Source organism: Syngnathus leptorhynchus, chromosome 1 (assembly GCF_054491065.1).
Source record: "Syngnathus leptorhynchus isolate UIUO chromosome 1, UIUO_Slep, whole genome shotgun sequence".
Lineage (NCBI taxonomy): Eukaryota > Metazoa > Chordata > Actinopteri > Syngnathiformes > Syngnathidae > Syngnathus > Syngnathus leptorhynchus.
In genome coordinates this window covers 10,575,822-10,588,992 of record NC_141195.1, presented here as the reverse complement: position 1 = coordinate 10,588,992, position 13,171 = coordinate 10,575,822, and the positions used below count along the sequence as shown (strand labels likewise).

The following is a 13,171-nucleotide window of genomic DNA, read 5'->3' as shown; positions in this document are numbered from 1 at the left end:
GATGTGCTTGGAGGGTCAGAGAGGATTATTTAATACTCGGCAGCTTTGCCATCTTAAGTGAGAATGTTGGTTCTCAAAGAGTAACATAACATAATACAAATGGTTTGGAAGAACTCATTACTTGGGGGGAGCATGGCAACAAACAACACATGACTTTAGTATGACAAACAACACAAAGCAGACAAAGACCAAATTGTGAAGTGCAGACAAATTGTAGGTACATTCATTTCATGAGTGATAATATCTGCATGAAAAAAACAATAAATATCTAAACTTATGTAATTACGGGGGGGGGCATTCCTTTGTCAAAGTAGTTGTTTGATGTGTTTGTGAAGTAAGTAGGAGGTGCAAGTACAAAGAGAACATAGCCTTTATTTGACTAAAGAGTAAAGACCACAAACAAAGAAGTCAGATTAAACAACTCATTTTATTAACAACCGCAGCTGGAACAAAGCACTGTATATAAATACAAAAAAAAAGTCTGGCAGTGAGACACAAATTAAGGTACAGTATTCTGCTTATTTTTTATTCTTACTTTCTATGGAAAATACTTTTAGGGGAGTTTTCTTCAGCCATGCTAGCGACTCATGGTAGTGATACATATGGTAGTGACTCAGAATAGGAAACTCTAAAAGAAAGTCACCGTTATTTCATACACACGCACACACCCCTCATAACACTAATCAAAACTGACCACACACACACCACTCAAACGGAAAGTAACATTTCAGCATCAATGCAATGTATCTCTTTTGGTCTACTGATATTGTAGTTAATATAACCAAATATACAGTGTCATAGGGTAACATCACATTAAGAAAGAAAAACATGCCTCAATGGATTAAGGAAACGCTTAACTTGATATTTGAGATGAATAGAAAGCAACTTGCAGTCAGTGACAGCGGTGCTGTGGTTCACTCAGCTTCAGTTTCCGCTTACTCCGTGAGTGTGAATGGTTGGAGTAAGGGGCTCTAGAAATACCTCGTGAATGACTAGCGACCAGTCTACTGTGGGGTGTAGTCTTAAATTTTATCTAATAGGATGGTTTGTAACTCGGCCATAACTCTCGAGAAGATAAGCAATGTAGGAACCTCATGGTTTGATAAAGCAACATGTTTACATTGACAGTCATTACTGGGCTGTATAGGTCTGCCTCAACCTTAAAACCTACGCTCTGACTTGTAAACTTGGCTGGTTCATCGAGGTTGATTTGAGATGCAAAAAAAAGATGAAACAATCATAAATGAAAATAGTGGAAACGATTTTTTGGTGACTAAACTACAAATGACACTAGAGTGTCTTTATCTAATGGGATCTTCCACTCCTTCCATCAACAGCACATTTTGAAAATAAAATGAAATCCAATGTGAATGTTTAGACGTACAGTACTGTGAATGGAGCCTGACTGAATTTGCTGCTCTCCTGAAAAGCATAACCTCAGAGCATTTCCTTGCTTCTTCAGAAACGTTTGTTCACTACAGAGTAGGGAAGACCCCCTGAGGAACTAAAGCAAATGCAAACGATGTGAATGTTTCATCTCTAGTCGCTGATGGTGTAGGACGTGTACAATGGCCTGGTTTCAGTTTCCACTCAGCGACAGTGTGAATGCTAGAATGCTGACTGGTGAACAGTTCAGTGTCGCCTGCCTTTTACCCAAAGTTAGCTGGGATACCCTCCAGTTCACTTGTGACCTTTGTGAGCATGAGCAGCTACAGAAAATAGACGAGTCAATGTATAGTGGACTGAATCACATTGGGCCTTCAGAACAGTACCAGCAGTAGATTTCTATCGTGCGATGGATTATGTAGCATCAGAGTGAGCACGGCCCTCCCAGTGGGTGTGTCCTAATGTGCTGCTTCTGCACTCCCCTCCCTACAAGAGGCTTTCTGAGTTCGACATGCTCTTAGAACTTGTTTCACTTTCATCATTTCTGTTCTATTTTACCAGACCCTGTTCAAGACCTGTTGATTGTGACATGTTGGAGTAAAGGTAAGGGGCTGTAAAACACAATATTTTACCATAATCAACTCTTGGTGTTTTTCAGGACACTCAAAAGAAGCCTTTTTATATATTTACTGAAAACATCATGCATAGCTTTGAATCATAAGAATACTGTTTGAAGTTAACTCGGCCTTTACAGTTTAGCTTAATTGCACGTGTTAAATAACGCTCACGTGTATCTTGCCATCACTGATGGTCTGCTATTGAGGCTCAGCATGCAAGCAGCTTGGGCTCAGTTCCAATTTGTGATGGTGTGAAATGGGAATGCATGGCAATGGTCTCTTTGCGCACCCTGCGATAGAACTGGTGACCAGAGTCAGCTTGTTGGCTTAAAAAAATCAGTTGGGATAGGCTCCAACTCTTCACAACCCCTAAATAGGGCAAGCAGTAGAGACAACAGATAGCCTCCTTTTGGAGCATTTCTTTTTTCCCAGGACATGTAAAGACTGCTGTTTAAAAAAATAATAAAATGCATTGTCACATATTACTTTTGTAGGAGCAAATCAGAAGGTATCATATAGGGGCCCCAGACAAAATTGTATTTTTATTGGTAATGTTCTATCGTGTTTCATTGGAAGAATATTTCAATGTTTCGCTATGGCCCCCTTTTTGTTTTTCAAAAGTGTCAAAACACAACTGTCTCTGAACGACTATCAAAGCATGATATGGTCCCTTTTATTATCCTGGTTAGTTTTTTACCTAATACAAACATTTGGAAAAGTCTTTTTGTACTGTCATGTAATATTGTGGCGATGGTTTTATGTGACCAAAGAGTCACATTGACTCTTGATTCAGGTTGGGCATCGTTTACATTTGCACGAGTCCGGTTCCGATTCCAGTTGTTTGTCCATTTCCTAAATATCGATTCTGCTTAAAAAAAGAAAGATCTAATCAGAGTTATTTGTGGATAAAATAATATGAACTTCTCTGTTATTTAATTTCTTGAATATTTTACTCTTTGTGAATTTTACCATGACATTTTTCACCAGTACTATAAAATATTCATTTCTCATGAGGGGTTTATTTTTGAGAACATCAAGAATGCAGCAGTTACTTAAAACTATAGAACACAGAATGATGGGCTAGACAAGGGTTGTTTTGCTTTAAAAAAAAATATATATATATATATATATATATATATATATATATATATATATATATATATATATATATTTGACAAACATGGATGCATTTGAGGGGCAAATAAGGTAAATGTATCTCATATAACCAATTGCCTTGTTTTACTCATGTACTGTATATACTGTGTGTGATATGAGGTAAACGTTAGAATTTGTGTTACTTCCAGTATAATTTGTTGCATCAACGTTGACATTAGACGTCCAATTTTATCTTCGGGTCCGGATCTGCTCCAGTTTTAAGATGCTAGGCAAGATATGTTAGGCCTCCTCTCAGCTGCTGCGGTGGGGTCTCGACAGGCGGAGTTTGAGATCCGTGTTAAGGGCCTAGCACAAGTCCAGAGTCGCTGCTGAAGTAATTTTATCCTAATATTTGAAGTGGCAAAAGCAGGTACTACCATCAACAAGTTCTATGAGTTATTATAATTTCTGGACTATAAACCACAGCCGATAAGCCACACCAGCTGAAATTAGGGGGAAATCTTGTTTTGTTCATATATAAGGCACATTGTACTTTAAACCGCAGGTGTTTTAATGTTTACATATAAGAGAATATGTACAAATGCATAGATAAGCCGTAAGGTTCAAAGCTTGTGCAATAATTAGCGGCTTCTATTCCGAAAAATACGGTATTTGGCCAGTCGGCTTTCCAAGAATATCTCATTAGTCAACGAGGTAAATCATTGCATCAATATAGGAGTGTACAAACACACAAGCTGTTTCCTCAACTGCAACTCCTTCACTTCTGCTTTTATGCAGCTCAATTTTCCTGCTGCCCATAGTATCCTCCAAAATAATTTGTCTCCATACTATACCCAACAGTCACACGCGTAGAAGAAAATAAAGTTTGTTCTTTGCCAGCAGGTCTACTTTTCAGACTGATGTATTTTCTTGTTGTACTATTTTAGTGGAAAACTGACATCCTCCATCTGTAATCTTTTCTCTGTAGACCACAAGACGTGTTGCCTTATAAAGCACCAGCGCAGCCTTAAGAAGCACGAAGCAGGGTGGATGCATGGAATACAGTACACAAGAAATTACTATTTTTTAATTGCAGAGACCCAGCTGGATTAAGACCTTGGAACACTTCAATTTGGCCTGCTGCCTTAAGCTGTTTTACAAGTAGCTTACATTGCCCTATCCAAGAAGTTTTCACATTCCTACCCCATCTGCAGCCCAAAACCCTCAATGGTCAATGCCGATGCCTCCTTCAGCTCCAGGCAGGAGCTACTTGACCTTCGTAGCCTCCCACTGAGCAGGGGTCCCTCTCTGGACACCCCCAGCCCCGTGGACTCTCACATAGACAACCTCACAGACTCGGAACCCAGACGCACCCATGGTCCCGTTCAACCATGTATTCTCACTGGAGTTTCAAGCTTTCCGGGACAGATTTATGAGGCGCAAACGTCCCTTTGCGCAGAGTCACAGATTAGATTAAATCAATCCGCCACAGACTCGGATCAACTTTGCGGCTGGGGGGCTTTGACGCCCAAAGCTATCCAAGTCTTCAACACTCCCCGTTGGGTGTTGTTTTTCCTGTGCGTGGCCTCTTTCCTCCAGGGGATGATTATCAATGGCTTCATTAACACAGTGGTGACAACCATCGAGAGACGCTTCGACCTACCAAGCTACCAGGCGGGCCTCATTGCCAGCACCTACGACATAGCGGCATGTATTTGCTTGGCCTTTGTCAGCTACTTTGGCGGGACGGGCCACAAGCCTCGCTGGCTCGGTTGGGGGGTGCTTCTCATGGCTCTGGGTTCTCTCGTCTTCGCCTTGCCTCACTTCACCACGCCACCTTACCAGGTCAGCCTGTCCAAGCAAAGTGGAATGTGCTCTGCCAACCGAACCAGCCCTTGCCAGTACCAAGAGGGAGGCGGATTGTCCAGTTATCGCTTTGTGTTCATGCTGGGACAATTTCTCCACGGTGTGGGTGCGACACCCCTTTACACACTGGGAGTCACGTATCTGGATGAAAATGTCAAGTCAAATTACGGGCCTGTTTACACTGGTGAGTCACATTTTGGGATTGATTCAAAACATTTACAGCACAAGATGGTTCGAAAATGTAGTCTGTATTCTATAATATTGACTGTTTTAGTTACCATATCAAAATCGCAACTTGCATGATGCCGATACCAAAACTGTGTAATGTGACCTGCTTTATGATACCTGATCCATTTTTGAACAAAGAAGCTTGGAGAACAGTGACACGTAAATCACAGAGGAGAAAGTACCTGAAGTGACACACATGCTTTCACTTTTTGTCCCCAGGGATCTTTTATACTGCAGCCATTGTAGGTCCAGCAGCAGGTTATTTACTAGGGGGTTACTTCCTCAACATTTACACTGAGATCAACCTCACGTGAGTCTGCTTGTGTGTGTGTGTGTGTGTGTGTGTGTGTGTGTGTGTGTGTGTGTGTGTGTGTGTGTGTGTGTGTGTGTGTGTGTGTGTGTGTGTGTGTGTGTGTGTTGTGTTATTGGAAGAGTTAGTTAGTTGACTTTTATTTTGGTACAATTTTCATGTTTATTGCAATACATTTGATTTGAATCAGCTTCTTTTTGCTGTAATTATGCATTGTAATGTTCTGACTCTGCATATTCTTATAATACTAAATATCATTTTTAGGAATAAAACACGTCTCACTTTAGCGAAACACTTAGGCCTACAATACCACCATTTTGATACTGGTCAAGAGCAAAGTATTTTTCAAGTGGTACTAGGTAAAAAGATTGAGAACCACTGGACTGGTGGTTAGCAAGTAGGCCTAAAGTTTCTCAGGTTTAGGTTTGCATCATGAGTCTTGCGTTGATTGCTAAAATTGCAAAATCATCTTTTCGAAATAAATGCTCACTGTAATTTGTGTGTGTGCGGCAACAGGACAGACATGACTCCAGAGAACCCTCTGTGGGTTGGTGCTTGGTGGATTGGCTTCCTACTAGGAGGAGCAGCAGCTCTCTTGGTGGCGTTCCCCATCCTGGGCTACCCAAGACAGCTGCCAGGTACTCATAATGCACAACTGAATACATTTACACATGCATTAATTACAGTAAACATGCAAGTAGCATATTGTTGAGACAAATGACAAATGTATTAAAATTGAATAGTAGTTGTTAAATAATTTGTTTGAAGTAATCTTCTTGAGATAGATTTTTTATATCTTGTGTGACATCACCATTGAATTTGGTTCTTCCAGGCTCACAGGAGCACAAGGCCATGCGAGTGTCTGAGGCCCACCAGCTCAAAGATGGCAGTCACACCACAGCTTCAGACCCTCAGTTTGGAAAGTCAGTCAAAGACATGCCAAAGTAAGTTAAATGTAGCTCTACTTTACAGATTCTGGGAATGTTCATATTTACATGTCAGCAAGCGTCTCACTTTTTGGTGAAAATCCAGACAAAAAAATCCAAAGGAATGAACCCAGTATGTTTTCTATTCTCTTTATGCGAGCAACCCTGTTATCCCCTTACTGGCCCGAGAATATAAATACTATTGGTATTTGTATTCTAGTGTCTTCAACTAGTAAATGTGTATCTTAAACTAATAGATGAAAGAACAAACAAAATGTTATGTATCAAAAGTACTCGTGGTATCCGATACTTGGTTTTGATACACAAGAGTTGAGTAGTTGTACCGGTATCAGGCTGAAAAAAAAAAGAAACCGGCATCAAACACCCCTAATACAGACATACGAGGGGAGGGGTACAGGTATGGTCCGAACCTCAGTTTTTGCATCACGGTTTTTTGTATGGTTTCGGGACACCTTTTTGTGCATAGAGAAAAACCTTTTTCTATTGAATTATTGCTGAATTTTGCTTCTGGGATTACCTCAGTTAATAATAATTTTGACAATTTAAACCCTAACTCAGGACCTTAACCCCTTACCCTAACCCAACCCTAGTCAGAAACTCTTAACTTCAATTGGAAACCCTACTTTGAAACCCTAACGCTATAGTTTGAAACCTTAACCCTATCTTTAAACCCTGCTATGAAACCCAAATCCTAGTTCAAACCCCTACTTTGAACCCCTAACCCTAGGGTGAAAAGCTGACTTAGTAAATTTGAAACAGGAGTATGACACTTAACCAATTACCTTACCTAACCCTAACACAAGCCCCCCAACACTAACTGTAAGCCTCACCCTTCAGCACAGACACATGCACGGACAGTGGCCTGTAAATGCATCCGTGTAAAATGAGGTACCAAAATCATTAGGGCATATTGAACATTTCAATATTTTGCCATGTACTGTTGTATCCTTAATAAATGTATTCAATATATTTTTGTCCCTGTTTCCCAGATCTGTGCTGCTCCTCTTAAAGAATCCCCCTTTCTTGTTTTTGTGCCTGGCTGGTGCGACGGAGGCCACCCTCATTGCTGGCATGTCTACATTTGGTCCTAAATTCTTAGAGGCTCAGTTTAGCCTCAGTGCATCTGAAGCTGCCACGTGGTTTGGTGAGTGATGAACATATTACACTGTTAAGGAATAAATTCAAACTAGCATTCATTCTATGAAAGTAAGTAAATCCTTTTTCCTTCCTCCTTTGCTCATATTTTTCAGGTTACATGGTGGTTCCCGCGGGAGGAGGGGGCACTTTCTTGGGAGGCTATATCGTAAAAAAACTGAAGCTCCGCTGCCGAGGCATCATCCGTTTCTGCATGCTCTGCGCTACGGTCAGTTTGATCGCCATCTTCATCTTTCTCATCTACTGCCCCAATGTGCCATTGGCCGGAATCACCGCGCCATACCAGTCTGCTGTCAAGAGCCCCGAGGACCAGTTCAAACAGCTCAATGTTCTGGATCCAAGAAATAGGTAAACTTGTAGATGTATTGGAACATTCTCCCTGATGTTAGATCCAGATCAGAGTAGTTTTAGATTCTATATATGTACATGTGCCAGTTTATCACACACTAATTTTAAATGAAAATGATATAACAGTTGTCAAAGTAATCCTGTTTTGGTTCTCCATTCAAATAGATTCGTTTTTACCATATACTGTAGTTCAGGAGAAATGGAAGCACCGATTAACTTTGTGTTCCATCTTGGCTGCTGGTTAATTCCTTCAGCAGCTCTTCTGTAACAGAGAGCTTGACAGTGAGCTGCAATGAAGGTTGTAGCTGTGTCTGGGAGTTGTACAACCCCGTCTGCGGTGCTGATAACATCATGTATTACTCGCCCTGCCATGCTGGCTGCACCTCCATCAACCACACTGAGGACTCCACGGGCAAAAAGGTTGCCGTTGGTTTTTTTTTCCCAAAGCTTCATTCAAACCACTGTGTTCAGTCTCAAAGATGGGCTGGATGGATTGAAAAACTAAAGATAATGAAGAGGTGGCCAGTGTGTCATCTCGTATCCTGTGGCAATGTGCCTTAGGTGTACTCCGGATGTAGCTGTGTGGTTGTGGCTAATGCCTCTTTGGACCAGAATGGATTCGCGATGGCAGGAAAGTGTGGCAGCAGATGCCAACACATGTCCGCCTTCCTCTCATTCTTTTTCATCATCATCTTCTTCACCTTCCTCTGCAGCATCCCGGCGCTCACTGCCACACTCAGGTAAGTCATTGTCACATTTAGCATTTTTTACAAGGAAACTGTCGATGTTGTCATAAAGTGCTGTCTTGAGTCATTAATTGGTCATGTTTTCATACTTGCACTGTAATGTGATATCGAGTGTGTGATCATATTCCGAACTATTGTGCTGTTTTAGGTGTGTGCCAGACAGTCAGAGGTCCTTCGGGCTTGGCATCCAGTGGATTGTGGTGCGCACATTTGGTAAGAGTCATGGATGTTTTCAGGTTTACTTTGAGTCATGGATATTTGTAACAGGTCTTCCCTGCAGTTCTCCAAGTATGATTTAATTTTCAGTCAAGGTCGTGGCAACGATCAACCTGCTTTAATGGCGTTAGAATCCAATCATTGCACGTCCTTAAGAATCCAATCATTGCACGTCCTGAATGCGCTATTATGTCAAAGCATAGCACCTGAAAATACTATCAGTGCTGAATGTAACACAAACACAATATGAGAGGTGGTCATTCGAGGTAATCATGACGTCTCCTTAATACAAATCAGTGTAACCACCTCAGTAATTTGGAAGCTGCCCCCGCTTTTTTAAGGTTCAGTCTCCACATATTATAGGGTTGGTTTAAACCTAATTGAGCTCTCACTATTCAACCTGTCACTTGCTGTTTCCTCACAGGGGGTATTCCTGGACCTATCGCATTTGGCTCCATGATTGACATTTCCTGCTTACTGTGGCAAGATCAGTGTGGAGAGCAGGGCTCCTGCTACCTCTATCAGAACTCAGCCATGAGCCGATACATGCTCCTTGCTGGTGTCATTTATAAGGTAAATGCTTACTCAGCGATGTTCTTGATTTATAACGAACTAGACTGCTTGGTGGAAACGTGGCTTATTTATTCGATGTCACTTTCTTTCAGATTTTGGGGACAATCTTCTTCTTACTGGCCAGCATCTTGTACAAGGCTCCTCCAGAGTCGCCTCAGAGTAGCCGGGAAAGCAGTGACCATGAAACTTGCGACAAGAGCGACTTTCCCGTGAAAGAGCTTGCTGCAGACGGTGTCATCGTCAACCCACATGCCAGGTTGTGACACCGGCGACTCTTGGTTTAAGTGGCCGGTGCTTCTTCTTTGATACGTTCAGCCATAGGGAGGTTATTGTTCCCCAACAAAGAGAAACTTCTCTCTGTTCTTCGTTATCAGTTCCACAGGCATACATCATCTTTAAATGAGTGACAAGTTAAAGGCAAAGAAAGTCTACGCACTTTGATATCAAGCATGAGGAGTGCATGAATGCTCAGAAGAGAATAGAAGTCAAGTCCTTTGCTGATACCAAATGTTTTCCACCATATTTCCACTATAAAATTGTGCTTTGGTGTGAACGACTTATATTCAATGAATTAGGGCCAACAACTAATGTTGATTTCAATCCTAGGAAGAGGTTGGACGAAAGAGGATTTACTCTCGGTCCGTGCACGACAGAATTTGAATGTTGAGTTACCAATGTCCGGTTTTACAAACAATTCAAGTTATACTGAAAAATTTCACAGAAAAATGACCTCTACTTATGTACAATTTTCTGTATATGAACAGCCTTGACATGGACGACCAGATGGAGAGAGCTATGTTGTGTATTTAACAACACTTGGACGGATTAATTGTTTTCCCATTCATTTCAGTTGGCCTTTACGACCGTTCCAAGTTGCAAACAAGGCCATGTAATTGAAGGTTCCACTGTATTTTCACAATAATGGTGGAATCGGTAGCAAAGCTCAAAGGTTTGCTTGTTTGTCAGTCTTTCAAACATATCACGATGATCGTAATGGTTAGTATCAGAAGCAGCTAAAATCAAAACTCATACAATGTACATGGGAAAGAAACATGTTGACTTTGAAAGTTGACATGATAGTTGAGGGAACTCAAATTTAACAGACGTTTGGTTAGATTTGCATAACAAACTTTGCCAGATGATACTGTAGCCACAATCCCCTTAATTGCCCCTCGCAAAAAAAGACACACCTTTACGTTGTCTTCCGAATCCTTTTTTTTGCTTGTCACTTTCAGTAATGTTAAGTTTGGCAAAGTTGGCGACCACAACAGTTCAAACATACAATCAGAACGGAAAAGCACATTAGTATTCTTGATATATCTATTTGAACTCGTGGAGGCAAGCTTGACAGTTATTTTTTTTCAGTCGTAAACTGCTGTTGGTTTGAGTTTTTTTATTTGAGTTGCCCTGCTGAGCAGATTGAAAAGGTAACGGCTCATTAGGTTCCCCTTAATGCCCTACACATAAGTACCTGCACTTTAATACAAAATTGAAAAAGAAAAAAGGAAAATTGTACTGGAGTTTCTTAACTGCAATCAAAATGTGACTACAAATGGGCCAAAGCTGCTTTATCCTTGTAAGATATGCAAATAGATGATGAACTATTGGATTACCGCATTTATTGTTTCACCATCAATGTTAAATGTTCCAATGAATACTGCTTTCATCCCCCTCTAACTGTTGTTGACAAAAGATGTTGTCTCTTGTTGTTATGGGTGGACTTCCTTTCATTGTATGTTACCGGTGTATTTACTGTTAGCTGTGCTTTTCAAAGTTTCTGTTTTTTGGTTTATTTGTACAAAATGTTATTTTAAGGAAGCTAAGCCGAGTGAATGTATTTTTATGCACTGATTGAAAGATGTCAAGTGTTTTATAATTAAAGCTTCAGATAAAATTGCCTGTTTATCTTTCCTTTTTTGGTTCTAATTTAACAAGATTAAATTAAGTCCAATACATTTTTAAGGTTTGGATAAATGTCATTCTCAGAAGAATCAAAATGGAATTTGATGGTTGTGGGGGATTTTTGCAAGCAACATTTTATTTTATAATGTCAATGGACCAAACTTTGAACAATCATCTGACATATTGACATATAAGACAATCCATGAAAATGCCAAACACAGGTAAAGTGCATTTTCAATCTGATTAGTTACAAACAGACTGGACAATAAATCCAGCTTTATTGCCAGGATCCTCATGAACATACAGTAATACCAAGAGGAACCCGTCAGAACTGTGAAAGTAGACTGAAATAATAAAATATTTGGAACAAATTGGTAGAGTAGCTCTGGTAGTGCTTGTGAGAATAGGCTTAACTGAACCTCCCGTCCCACCAATGGCTTAGTGGTGAAGTACATCAGAAATTAGCTTCATGGTTTATTAACCGCTAAAAACTAAGTGCTGTAAGCTCTCCCTCTGAAATGAAGCTCTCAGACTCAAAGAGGCAACCATTTTTGCACATGTAGAAAAGAAATTTATTCTTGAAGATGAAGGTACGATTACATAAAGGTATTTAGAGTCACTTCTTTGGCTAGTAGCAAACATGCCAGTGAGGTGTTTTTTTTGTGTGCAAAATATGGATTGTGAATCCTGCGAGATAAATCTAAATGTTACAGAATGTGATCATGTTATGTTCATGTTACTTTGTTAAGTGTGCAGCTGAGCTGCTTTGTTGTGAATGAGGTCTGAACATGCTTTGTCCACTTCCATCTCATGCTTTTAGTGCTACCGTGGATGCTTTTTTTTTTTTTATTTGCAACAATAGCCCACATTGGAAATTGACTTTCAGATGACAGTTATTTTGGAACCTCTAAATCTGAAATAAGTCAGCTGCATTTTATTGCATATTCTCATTTAGTACAGAGGAAACATATCAGCAGTTTACCTAATTGGTGCATGAAGGCAAAGTTTTTTTTTTTTTTGTTGCCTTTTTTTAAGTCAATCTGAAAAGAAGAAAGAACATCCTGAAATCAACCATTGACATGCCATGCAGGGGCTTCAAAATGATTACATAACTTGGGGAGCTTCTCTTGGGAAAAATGCAGGCTGAGTAATGATCTGCAACCTGTGAATTTTAAATTAGCTAACTTAATCAAACCACTATTCCATTCACATAACGGCGCATACTAATTGCATGATCATCTTCCATGTTTGCTTTTTGGAAAGTAAGTAACAAAACATTTAATAAAAGGACATTTTGTTTATTTTTGAATGTGGGAGGAAGCCAGGTGTGGACTCTTATTTGTACACAGGTACAAATTTGAGAATGGTTGTCAGCGCCCTGCAGTTGGCCACCGACCAGTCCAAGGTGTAATCTGTCAGTTGAAGATCTATTTTGCCCATGAAACGAATTACATTATACAGGAAGGAAAATGGATGGGTTATATTTTGTTATATTTCTCCTGTCATCAAAAATGATTTGTTTTCATTTGGCCAGCCATTTTTAACAGTAAACTACTTTCTTGATCCTGAATGACAGACTATACTATTTTTTTTTTCTGGAAGTGAAGTTAGGAAAATGAATTAAAAATGAAAATATGTGGTCCTCTAATCCTCCTCCTCTTTCTTTTTTTTAAGTCCGATATTTGTCCTGAATTGCATTCATTCTGTTCCTCCTTGCTACCATGTGTTTATGTGGGGTGTGAAAATGTACACATTGAAATAAGGCTGAAACACACCACATTG

General features: G+C 40.1%; 1 protein-coding gene across 3 annotated transcripts; it reads left to right on the top strand.

The window, feature by feature from the left end:
* The first annotated feature begins 411 nt into the window (after nt 1–411).
* On the top strand, nt 412–11,375 carry slco4a1 (solute carrier organic anion transporter family, member 4A1). Of its 3 annotated transcripts, none has more exons than XM_085923605.1 (13): nt 412–504; nt 1,948–1,989; nt 4,087–5,148; nt 5,412–5,502; nt 6,019–6,140; nt 6,335–6,446; nt 7,439–7,593; nt 7,700–7,952; nt 8,210–8,372; nt 8,514–8,692; nt 8,847–8,911; nt 9,339–9,487; nt 9,580–11,375. In XM_085923605.1, the coding sequence occupies exons 3-13, from the start codon at nt 4,326–4,328 to the stop codon at nt 9,748–9,750; spliced, it is 2,283 nt and encodes a 760-aa protein (XP_085779731.1). In that variant the 5' UTR covers nt 412–504; nt 1,948–1,989; nt 4,087–4,325; the 3' UTR covers nt 9,751–11,375. The 3 variants fall into 3 exon arrangements, with proteins under 3 accessions (XP_085779731.1, XP_085779715.1, XP_085779722.1); XM_085923589.1 differs by having other exon boundaries at nt 8,207–8,372; XM_085923596.1 differs by having other exon boundaries at nt 450–1,695; nt 8,207–8,372.
* The last annotated feature ends 1,796 nt before the right edge of the window (nt 11,376–13,171 follow it).